The sequence below is a fragment of the Lathamus discolor genome, chromosome 1, assembly GCF_037157495.1.
Source record: "Lathamus discolor isolate bLatDis1 chromosome 1, bLatDis1.hap1, whole genome shotgun sequence".
Taxonomy (NCBI): domain Eukaryota; kingdom Metazoa; phylum Chordata; class Aves; order Psittaciformes; family Psittacidae; genus Lathamus; species Lathamus discolor.
Window position 1 is genome coordinate 141,327,920 of NC_088884.1, and position 10,607 is coordinate 141,338,526.

At 43.1% G+C, this 10,607-nt stretch overlaps 2 protein-coding genes across 10 annotated transcripts in view; one reads left to right on the top strand and one right to left on the bottom strand.

Moving 5' to 3' along the window:
- The window catches only part of FAM114A1 (family with sequence similarity 114 member A1), a 32,729-nt gene extending 29,566 nt beyond the window's left edge, over positions 1 to 3,163 (bottom strand). The window contains exons 1-3 of one of the 4 annotated variants that reach the window (XM_065699020.1): positions 3,084 to 3,163; positions 2,182 to 2,267; positions 341 to 690 (exon numbers count right to left, since the gene is read on the bottom strand). In XM_065699020.1, the coding sequence (XP_065555092.1) occupies positions 341 to 682 (342 nt within the window). In that variant the 5' untranslated portion in view covers positions 683 to 690; positions 2,182 to 2,267; positions 3,084 to 3,163. Of the gene's footprint in view, positions 1 to 340; positions 691 to 2,181; positions 2,268 to 2,566; positions 2,810 to 3,083 lie in introns of those variants that run through there. The other 3 variants (XM_065699011.1, XM_065699003.1, XM_065699029.1) reach the window with 3 other exon arrangements.
- A 5-nt stretch (positions 3,164 to 3,168) lies between these two features.
- Positions 3,169 to 9,569, top strand: LOC136023933 (toll-like receptor 1). Of its 6 annotated transcripts, none has more exons than XM_065698964.1 (3): positions 3,169 to 3,441; positions 3,925 to 4,095; positions 7,480 to 9,569. In XM_065698964.1, exon 3 carries the CDS (start codon positions 7,555 to 7,557, stop codon positions 9,502 to 9,504), a length of 1,950 nt encoding a protein of 649 aa, XP_065555036.1. In that variant the 5' UTR covers positions 3,169 to 3,441; positions 3,925 to 4,095; positions 7,480 to 7,554; the 3' UTR covers positions 9,505 to 9,569. The 6 variants fall into 6 exon arrangements, with proteins under 6 accessions (XP_065555036.1, XP_065555049.1, XP_065555044.1 ...); XM_065698977.1 differs by lacking the exon at positions 3,169 to 3,441 and adding an exon at positions 5,613 to 5,777 and having other exon boundaries at positions 3,451 to 4,095; XM_065698972.1 differs by lacking the exon at positions 3,169 to 3,441 and adding an exon at positions 3,451 to 3,704.
- Positions 9,570 to 10,607: the final 1,038 nt, after the last annotated feature.

A 10,607-nucleotide genomic window follows, 5' to 3' on the forward strand; every position in this document is an offset into this window, starting at 1 on the left:
GATTCAGTGCTTCACATGCAACTTAAATTCTGTCCTCTTCTAGGTTCATTCTGTGAAATGAATTAAGTAGATTTGTACAGAAAATCACATAACAAAATCATGGTATTATTTCTACACAAAATCAGTTAGATTCTTGGTATAGTTTTATTGCAACCAAGCAAGAAAGACCAAATTAACATCATTCTGGCAAAGAGAAATTCAACTATTCGTAGTTTCCATGCAGGTTTTTTGTATGTAACTCCTTAGGCTTTTGCGAAAAACAGTATGTGCACTGTACAACATTCTGTCCTTACAAAGCAGGGAGGGGAGTGCTTTTATGGAAAAAAAAGGCATTACTTACTGGACTGCTTTGTTCATTCAGTGTTTCTTCAGATTCAGGTTCCGCATCAAGGCTTACGGTCTCACTGCACTCAGCTAGCATGTCTTCAGTTGCCTCTCCACTGGAAGGCAGACTTTCATTTAATTTTTCAGTCAAAGGGTTTTCATTAATAAATATTTCTCCTTCCTGTTTATTACTGCCACTCTGAGCAGCCTGTCCATGTTCATCTTGTGAAGACTCATGCAAGATCTCAGCTTCCACAAGGTGTGGTACTGACTCATGAGGCAACACCTCCTTGCTGGGCATTTCCATTACTTCAGGTTTTTCTTCAGCTGGGATGCCATCACATATGTCTTCAGACATTTTCAATTCTGAATACAGAAAATAAATTATATCTTTTAGGTTCCATAAACGTTTGAATGACTATAAAATATGCAGCATTTACAAGCTATTGCTGGAAAACGCTACAGCCTTGATGGAAGGCCTCCTGAAGCATGGAGCCCTGTGGCACATACAGCACTATTCATCTTGCAGGATCTCACTCAAGTATGAAGAGCGGCATCACTGTTCTCCAAAATATGCTTTGGTGAAGGAGAAAGGATGCTCATTTATCTGTAAGAGTCAAAGATAAGAGCTTCCACATGGTTAATTCCTATGTTCTCTGTTAGATGTCCCCTATTACCCATGAAAGGCCACTGGTGAACAGGATAATCTGAACTGCAATAGCCAAGAACCTCTTGCTCTCCTTGTCATCATTTCCACATAAACGTGTTCCTATAGCCTACTGACTGATGGAGAGGAGGATGACAAACACAGTGGTGGTACTTATGCGTTGGAGAAAGGGCGTAATTTGAGAACATGACAGGCCGTGGTCCCTGCAGCCATTTCGCAGATAGGAAGCATTCGTTGCTTACACTGTTTTCTACATCACTTGTCTCAAAGGCTTACTGTTTGGGGATTGCAATGCTTCTCACCTGCTCCTAAAGTTCCATGTGTGTGATTAAACTTCAGTTTTGAATCCAAGGTAAGCTTGCACGTGGTACAGTTATTGATTTTTATTTTTTCTGGTACATTACAAACCAGTTTTCTCTTAGTTACTCTTTATCATCCAATGTAACTTATTTTTTCTAAGTATTTTCCACCACTGTGCAGTCAGCAGGCTGAGGATTCAGGAAAGGGAAAGAAACGACCATTGAGCAGCTGATTAAGGAGTGACACTGACAGAATCCAAAAGGGTTACTCTACAGTAATTACTACCACCTATTTGTTGGCATCAACAGCATGCCTGCCACTGTGAGGACAGGCCTTGACAAAGAGTTGTTATTGCTAGCTCTTGACTATATGCTGAGTTGCACAGCATAAAATAAACTCACACAACCCTCTCTGTAGCTGTTGTCTTTTCATTGACTCCCATATTAAATATGGTTCAAAGCTCTGTACTTTTAGGAAGGACTGAGCTTCTAAGAGAAACTGAGGAACAGGAAAAAAAGAAAGGTAAAAAGCAACGTATAACTGAGATTTAAGAGATATCTGCCCTTAGTTGTATTTTATTAGTCTATAGAATCATGTACATCTGTGGCTTCAGCAGCCTGTATCTAACTGATGTAGATCATCTGTTTGAACAGGTTCAAGAATAGCATTTGGGATGAGTGAACAACAAACATAAACAAACAAACAGGCACTTGGTACCACTCGTATTACTTTAGCTTACACTGTAACTTAGTTACCTTCAGAAAACACAATTTACAAGTCAGAACCTTTGCATTTGCCACAAGTATTTGCGGTTTTCCATCACAAACATAGCAAATACCATAAAATGCTTTAGCGTGGGTAAATATTGCCATTGTTTTAACAGTACTCACTGTGTGATGGGCAACATCACCCAAAGAAAGGTTTTGTGTTTGGAAAACAAATTCCACTGTCAGATAAGAGGATCCTTTTCCGAAGCCTGTAATTTCAGTACACACATGCATCATAATTTTGACAGGGATTGGACTGGAATAAAACAATGCCCAATGCTGGTACAACTTTTAGAAGATCACATGTACCGCGCAGGACTGAGTCATCTTTGGGGAACCACTCAGGCCACGGCTCCTGCAGCTGTCTGCTAAACCTTCCTTACTGGAGCAAAGCGAACTCCTGCATCTGTCAGGAAAGGCGCGCCGTGCCTGACCCGGGAGTAAGGCGCCACTCAAGCCGCCATCCGTGAGGCTATTCTGATCTAACCCAACCCGGACGACTCCTTACCAAGGAGAATGACCCCACAGACAGCTCACGAGGGAGACGCCGAGGCCAGCCCCGGAGCGGGAGCCAGGCGAGCACACCGCCCGCAGCCGCCCTGCGGCGGAACCGGCGGCCCCTCACGGCCTCGGTGGCACCTGCCGGCCCGCCGCCGAGGAGCTTAGTCCCGCCTCGGAACAAAACCCGGAGGCAGCGGGCGCCGGCAGGCGCGACCCAGCGCCTCCATGAGGCGCACCTTCCGCCGGCTCTCGGCGCCGCGCCCCACTGCCGCTCGACGCCCGCCGCCGCTTTTCCCTCCTGCGGGAAGCTGCGGGCGCGGCGCTGAGGCGATGCCCTAGGTCGCCCCCCACCGCGCCCAGCGCAGAGCAGGAGCAGGCGCTCCCTCAACCCGCAGCGGCCACGACTTCCCCTTTCCTTTTGCTGAACTTCTCCTTTGGAGATCCCCTCTGGGGCAGTTACTAGCGAGGAGCCCGCAGCCACTTTCAAAGGCGGCAGGAAAAGCAGAAACCGCCGTGCTCCTTACCGCTCAGCAGTGCCCGGCCAGCGCACCCCCAGCTCCTTCCCCGCCCCGCCACGTCGGCAGCAGCGGGGGGAGGAGGAAGAGCAGGCCGGGCCGCAGGGCGGAGGGAAGAGGGCGGGCTGTGTACTTCGGCTTCTCTCGCTCCCCGAGAGGGCTGCCTGTTGCGAAGGGGCTGTACCCGGCCGCTGCCCGGCCGCCTCCAGGCTCCGGGGTGACAGCACTGCCCGGAGGCCATTATTGCCCCTCACGGCCCCCGGCTCCCTGCGGGACACGGGGGTCACGCGGCGGGGAGAGGCGGGCCGGCGGTGGGGACCCGCCGGGTGCGGGTGGAGGAGGGCTGAGTGCGCTGAGAAGCTAAAAGGTGTGGGCTTGTCGGCGGTGGTGCGGTAACGTTCACACTGGGGCGGCTTCAGTACTAACGGGTCCCTGAGCTGGCGTGTTCTGTGCTAGGAAGTTTGATAGTTCCTCGAAGCGAGCTGCAGCTAACCACCTGCTGGAGTGCGGGGCTGAGGAGTTAAACAGCTGAGATTTAGCTTTTAAAATGCCACTTTGCACCTTCGTTATATCTGCGTTCACAGCAATTGCGGCTGAAAGAAAGCGGGAGGATGTGTACGCATATTGCCAGTAAGTTAGTGTTAGTACTGGGTGCCCACAGCCGTTCGAGAAGGACGTGGTTAAACAAGGATTGCAGGCTCTTGCCCAACAACCTGCGGTTCTTCCCTCCAATTACCCATACCCGTTACTCCTTTTGCTGCTTCATTTAAAGGCAAAGTATGTTCTTTGTGATAAAAGGCAGTTCCACCATTTATCATAGCATCCTGTCACTCATCTTCCTTGGCTGTAGAAATACTGTTGCTGCAGGAAGCAAAATAACACAGGTTGTGAATCCTTGAGGAGAACTGCTATGGGAGGTCACAAAATAAAGCCCCAGTTCTCAGAAGTGAGCTTCACAAATACGGATCATGCTACGTGACTTACACACTTCCCAGGCAAGCCTCTGAGGTTTCCCATGAAGGTATGTGGTAGTACAATAAATGTTTGTATCACTAAGTAATAAGCTTATTTTGAAGGTGTTTCAATACGAATTTAAGTATCTGGGCATGCTGGTGGTTCTAAGTTAATTTAGATGTGTTTACTGAAAATGAAATCTAGAGTGGCCCTGAGGATTTCCCTCTGCTTTTCAGTGGATTTTATGAAAGAGTAACGGTAGTGTCTGAGTAGGAATCACGATAGATAAAGCTCAATAGCTGGAGATTGTTTTTATCCATGATGAACAGTAATTTTGACTGAAAGTTAGGCCTCACACTGCCAGTTTTGCAGATTCTGTTCAAGGCCATGCATGTTTTAGACCTGCAAGACAGTATTAATCACTATTGTAATCTAAAGTTATTTCTTCACGGTGAAATTAACATTGTTAAGTGTGTAAATATGTAGTCTATTGGGGCAGAAGGATGTTAGATCATTATTAAGTTCAGAGAGGAAAATGTATCAATTCCAGTGTAAAACTTGCTCAAAAGAAGTACTTTCATATGAATTTGATGAAGACAGAAAGTTGGTAAAAAGATTATTTTTCTTTTTTACTCTGCTTAATCTATTGCAAAGCATGAAAACACATCATTCAATAATAAAGGGGAAATTACAGTAATGTTATATGTGGAAAATACATCTGGAGGAAAGCAAATGCTATTTCATAAGCTGCCAGTAGACGGCATAAATATTTATATAAAAAGTTTGGGCGTTTCTAGGTATTGTCACACAGTAGGATAGAGTTACAGGAAGTTTTGGGTTTGTCTTTTCCCGAGTGCATTTTCAGCTTTTTTGGAAAGCGGGGATTTCTGGTGAGAAGCTCTTCATTTTGTTGATTATAATTAGTTGCTAGTTAGGTAAGACTGATTTATATTCTGCATCTTATTTGTAAATGAGCCATGTTTTCCATAGAGGGTTATTAGGCAATGTATTACATACTTTCAAATATGGGGGTAAGAAGCAAGAGTAAAGTTGCTTATGTTCAGTAAATTTATCCAAAGAAGCTGGCCAAATAGCAGCTCTTTGTATTAGCACTGCATCCACAGTTAAGGAAGTCACGATAATTTAATGGAAGTAGATTTTTTACAGTTCAGGAATGGGTCTAACTTGATGATATCTTTCATTCATGTGGAAGACATATTTTTAACATTTCATTTTACAATAATTATAAAATTATTAATATATAATAATTTACAATAACAATTACATATTTTGTACAGTTCTTAAGTGGAAGTTTAGTCAGTTTAATCTAAGTTTATATTGGAAAAGCTTTTAAAACCTAAATTTTGATATTTTTTCTTGCTCTTTATACAATAGGACAACTTCTTGTTATGATCTTGCTTTGCTTATATTTTGATAATGCTCTTTTTGCTTTTTGTCAAGTTTGGAGACTTGGCAATACTTCTGAATTAAAAGGGATATCACTATAAAGGATGATTTCCCCAGTGTTAGACCCCAAGTCAGGGGTCATGTGTTGTAACAGTTGCTAATTTTATTATTTCATAGGATATTCTAAATAAAGGTTGAAGGTACTCGTAAATAACTTGATTGAATGCCAGGATATAGGAATGAGAAGAAAAATTAAGCACATGTGGAAGAATCATATCCCTTTTCCATCTAGTCCCTGGATATTGCTGTAATTTTCGTCTAAGAAGAAACAGTGGTTGGAAAGTAAATTTTTTTTTTTCTTTTTCAGATTTCTTTTGAAGCTACATATTTGGTTTGATTTACATACACATTAGTAGTAAGGAGAACAGGATAGAGGATGCTAATTATCTTCTGTTCTCTGTACATGCCTAAATGTCTTTTGAGTGCTATGATGGTAAAACGGGATAATCTTTACAAATGAAAATCTGGAAAAAGGGTGGAAAGGTTTTGCCGTATTGCCCCACCATTTCCAAGTGATTTCCAAGCCTAGTTTCATGCATTCTTGACAAAAGAACTCAGTGGACTGTTTTTTGTTGTACTATTAAGATTTCATAATATAGGTTGTGTTAGATCAGGGAGAATATAATTCTAAGAAAGCTTGTGGAATGGTTAATGGTACAGAGGATGTAGTCCTCGAGGTTGTAGCCTTAGTCCAACAAGTGCCAGCTATTACTGTCTCTTTGTAGAGCCAATAGAAATCATTGTAGAGTCAATAGAAATATCCACTCAGAATTTATCCATTTCAGTATCAAGGGAAAGCTGAAAGCCAGTGCAGTCATGAATAAGCACTATGGAAAGCTTCAGGCAACAACTAAAATTTACAGGTAATGGGAGGAAGAGGGAAGAATGTTCTGAGGATACAAAAAGTTTTCTTAAATCTGGAAGGCAACTTTAAATCAAGATTTACCGATTTAAGTTCTTACCAGTTCCTCTTTCAGAAGAGCGGTCTAATGGATTTATGGCAATATCTGAAAGGAGATTTAAGGCAGTATTCACAATGGCTGACTTAAACAAAGGGAGGCTGGCTAGCCCAAAATCCTACATTCAGAAAAGCAAAGTGTCCTCCATTAGGGAAAATCAAAGCAAGGCCATTTTTCTTAAATTGTGTTTAGATAAGCCTCTCTTTCACACCAGAGACATTTGAGGTCAGCTTCCTTAGATCAGGGCAAGTTTTTCTGTGCCCAGATTCTACAACTAGTATTTTTTTGTGTAGCATGCAAGTATTTTCGGTGTGTGTTTGGTGTCCTCTTTGTACAACAAATCAGACATGGGGACACCCCACTTTCAGATTCTAAATTCATGAGGTGCTCAAGCCCAGACAAGAAGCGATTTGTGGAATTTCCCATTGCATAAATATAGAACCTCCTAACCCTGCCCCAGTCTGCCCAGTTACAATAAACACTAATGACTCATCTCAGCTGCTTAAAGATATGCAGATTTTGATTCATTCTCTTGAAATCCCATCTTATCTTTCAAACCAGGTTTTATAGTCACAAGTCCATTTAAAAAAATATCTCTGAGTCTAGTTCATATCCTTCAGTAGAGAATATAAGGATAACCATACTGACCTCAAATACTGTACTTTCTGATCAAAGTGTATTACGCAGTTGTGGGAAGCCTTCATAATATATTGAATCACAGCAGCAATTCTGTTAAAAGCAGTAATTGCTGCTAAGTCAGGAGCAAATGCTAGTCACCTATGAAATCAGACATGTTTTTTAAGAGACAGACTCATTATATATTAAATACAGCATATTTACCAAATAGAACCATCAGTGGTGTTCTCTTAGTAAAGAATGCTTCTCCTGAATGATAATAGGTGCCTTCATTGCTTTTTGAGTTGAAGGGAGAGATGAGAAATTGAAACCTTAAAAAATCATTCTCTATGATGGTCACTGCGTAGCCACTTCATGGTACAACCTGTTTTTTCTTTGTTTTGCTACAGGCTTAGAACAAAGATGGACAGATAAGAAAGTTATTGAGCATCTCCAAGGAAGAAGAAGCCAATGTGACAGAAAAGATGAGATCTCTCAGAAACCTTTTTCTTTACAAGTGTTTGTTTGCATTAACATTTTGGAACCATGTCAGCCTGTCTGTGGGAAATGAAATCTTTACATCTGTTTCCAACAATTCTCCAGAAGATGGTTCAGACAAAAAAATCAATAGCCTGCCGCTCCTGTATGCAAAAAGTCATCAGTCCAAAGCTAATTTTGACTGGGTTGTGATACAAAATACTACAGAAAGTTTGTCATTGTCGGAAATCACAAATAAAAATGTAAAAAAATTAGTAGTTTTATTATCTAATTTTAGACAAGGCTCCAGGTTACAGAATCTGACACTGACAAATGTGTCAGTGGACTGGAATGCTCTCATTCAAATTCTTCAGACTGTATGGCACTCATCCATTCAATACTTAAGTATTAACAGTGTAAGACAGTTGTCAGACATTAAAAGATATGACTTCGACTATTCAGGTACCTCCTTGAAGGCACTGATAATGGAGAAAGTTGTAATCACAGATCTGTACTTCTCACAGGATGACCTATACAAAATATTTGCAGACATGAATATTGCAGCCTTGACAATAGCTGACTCGAAGATGATACATATGCTGTGTCCTTCATCTGACAGCCCCTTAAGATACTTAAATTTTTTAAAGAATGATTTAACAGATCTTCTCTATGAAAAATGTGACAAATTAGATCAACTGGAGACATTAATCTTGCAGAAGAATAAATTTGAGAGCCTCCCCAAGGTTAGCTTCATGACCAGCCATATGAAATCACTAAAATACCTGGACATGAGCAGCAACTTGCTGCGTCATGAGGGAGCTGACGCGCAATGCCAATGGGCTGAGTCTCTGACAGAGCTGGACCTGTCCTCAAATCAGTTGACGGATGCTGTGTTCGAGTGCTTGCCAGTCAACATCCAAAATCTCAACCTCCAAAACAATCAGATCAGCAGTGTCCCCAGGGGAATGGCCGAGCTGAAAGCCTTGAAAGAGCTGAACTTGGCATCGAACCGTCTGGCTGACCTGCCGGGCTGCGGCGGCTTTACGGCCCTGGAGTTCCTGAACGTAGAGATGAATTCGATCCTCACGCCGTCTGCCGACTTCTTCCAGAGCTGCCCAAGAGTCAGGGAGCTCAAAGCAGGAAAGAACCCATTCAAATGCTCGTGTGAACTGCGAGACTTTATCCGTGCGGAGAAGCAGTCCGGGGGGAGGCTGTTCGGCTGGCCGGCGGCGTACATGTGCGAGTACCCGGAGGACTTGCGAGGGACGCAGCTGAAGGACTTCCACCTGAGCGAGCTGGCTTGCAACACAGTGCTGCTCCTTGTGACAGCTCTGCTGCTGACACTGGTGCTGGTGGCTGTCGAGGCCTTCCTGTGCATCTACCTGGACGTGCCGTGGTACGTGCGGATGACGTGGCAGTGGACGCAGACGAAGCGGAGAGCTTGGCACAACCACCCTGCAGAGCAGGAGACCGTTCTGCAGTTTCACGCCTTCATTTCATACAGCGAGCGTGACGCGTTGTGGGTGAAGGACGAACTGATCCCGAACCTGGAGAAGGGCGAGGGCTGCGTCCAACTGTGCCAGCATGAGAGAAACTTCATCCCTGGCAAGAGCATTGTGGAGAACATCATTAACTGCATTGAGAAGAGCTACAAGTCGATCTTTGTGCTGTCTCCCAACTTTGTGCAGAGCGAGTGGTGTCACTATGAGTTGTACTTTGCCCATCACAAGCTGTTCAGTGAGAATTCGGACAGCTTAATCCTCATTTTACTGGAGCCGATCCCTCCCTACATTATCCCTGCCAGGTATCACAAGCTGAGGGCTCTGATGGCAAAGCGGACCTACCTGGAGTGGCCGAAGGAGAGGAGCAAGCATGCCCTTTTCTGGGCTAACCTGAGGGCAGCTATTAACATTAACCTGCCAATGGCTGATGGAAGGAGGCGTGAGGAAGCAGATTAAGAATCTTTCTAATGGAGTTTCTTCTGATTTTTCTTGGTGAAGCAATAAATACCTTATCATTTCCATTGGTTGTCAATGTATTTAACTTTTTGTTACAGAACATTGTTTCTACATAGCTGTCTATGCTATTTTTTTAGTGAGTTGAATTTTTGCCTCCTAACTGTAGGCAAAATCAACTCACCTTGCTGGAAGTCTCTTGGGATGGATACAGAGATAGCAAATGACAAATCAGTTTTATATATGGGTTTTGAAACACAGCGTGAAATACTCTAGTGAATTTTTCTCAGCATAATAAAATCTAGAGCAGTTGGTATAGTCACATTGAAGGGTGCTTGAGTTGCTGGAGAGTTTGCAGAGCTGCATTTATAACAAAACTGAGGCAGTTTGGTCACAGGACCGATTTTGCTAAAATGAGTTTGCAAGAAAGAAAATGATGCACCCTGAGATGTCTAGAAGTCCAGAGGTTGGGATGGTGCCTGGGTAGTGTTTTCTCAGATTCAGTGAAGCTTAAAAGCATAGGACCAAGATACAGGACTCTGTGAACATCCAGCACAGGTGATCAAAACTGGCCATGCTACCAAAGAGGACTGAGTGAGGAAAAAAGGTTTCAGATTTTTATTTTTTTTTTCCAAAGAAGGCAGAATAGAAATAAAAAGGGAAGATGAGCTACTTCACCTCTTGGTGCTCATAGCTTGGTACTGCTGTGAGGGAGGAGTGAATTGGCAATAGGAGTTAGGATTCCCATCCTCTGATAGAGTCCTGTCACCTTTTTGATACTGAGCGCTACCCTGACTAAAGGGACTGAGAGGATATCTACAGTAACAGAACAGCCTTCATCACCATTAGCTATACCTTGAGAAACTCTTGACTTCTCTAATCATGCTTTTTTTTAGTTTTCTACTTTTTTAATCCTCACCCAGGTATCTTACATTATGCTGTGTATGGAAAGAATTTGGCCTTTTCAGCTGAAACACTACCTTTTGCAGCCCAGCTATGAGTTACGATCAGAAAGGCAATAACCAGGCATTTCATTCAGTACTGTGGAAACAAATGTTTTCTGTGCTTCTTCCTTCCTCTCCAACTAATGCTTCAGTGTATGACTT

Bases quoted from the DNA above. Each gene is read 5' to 3' on its own strand.
- LOC136023933 (XM_065698964.1), top strand. From the start codon at position 7,555: ATGAGATCTCTCAGAAACCTTTTTCTTTACAAGTGTTTGTTTGCATTA.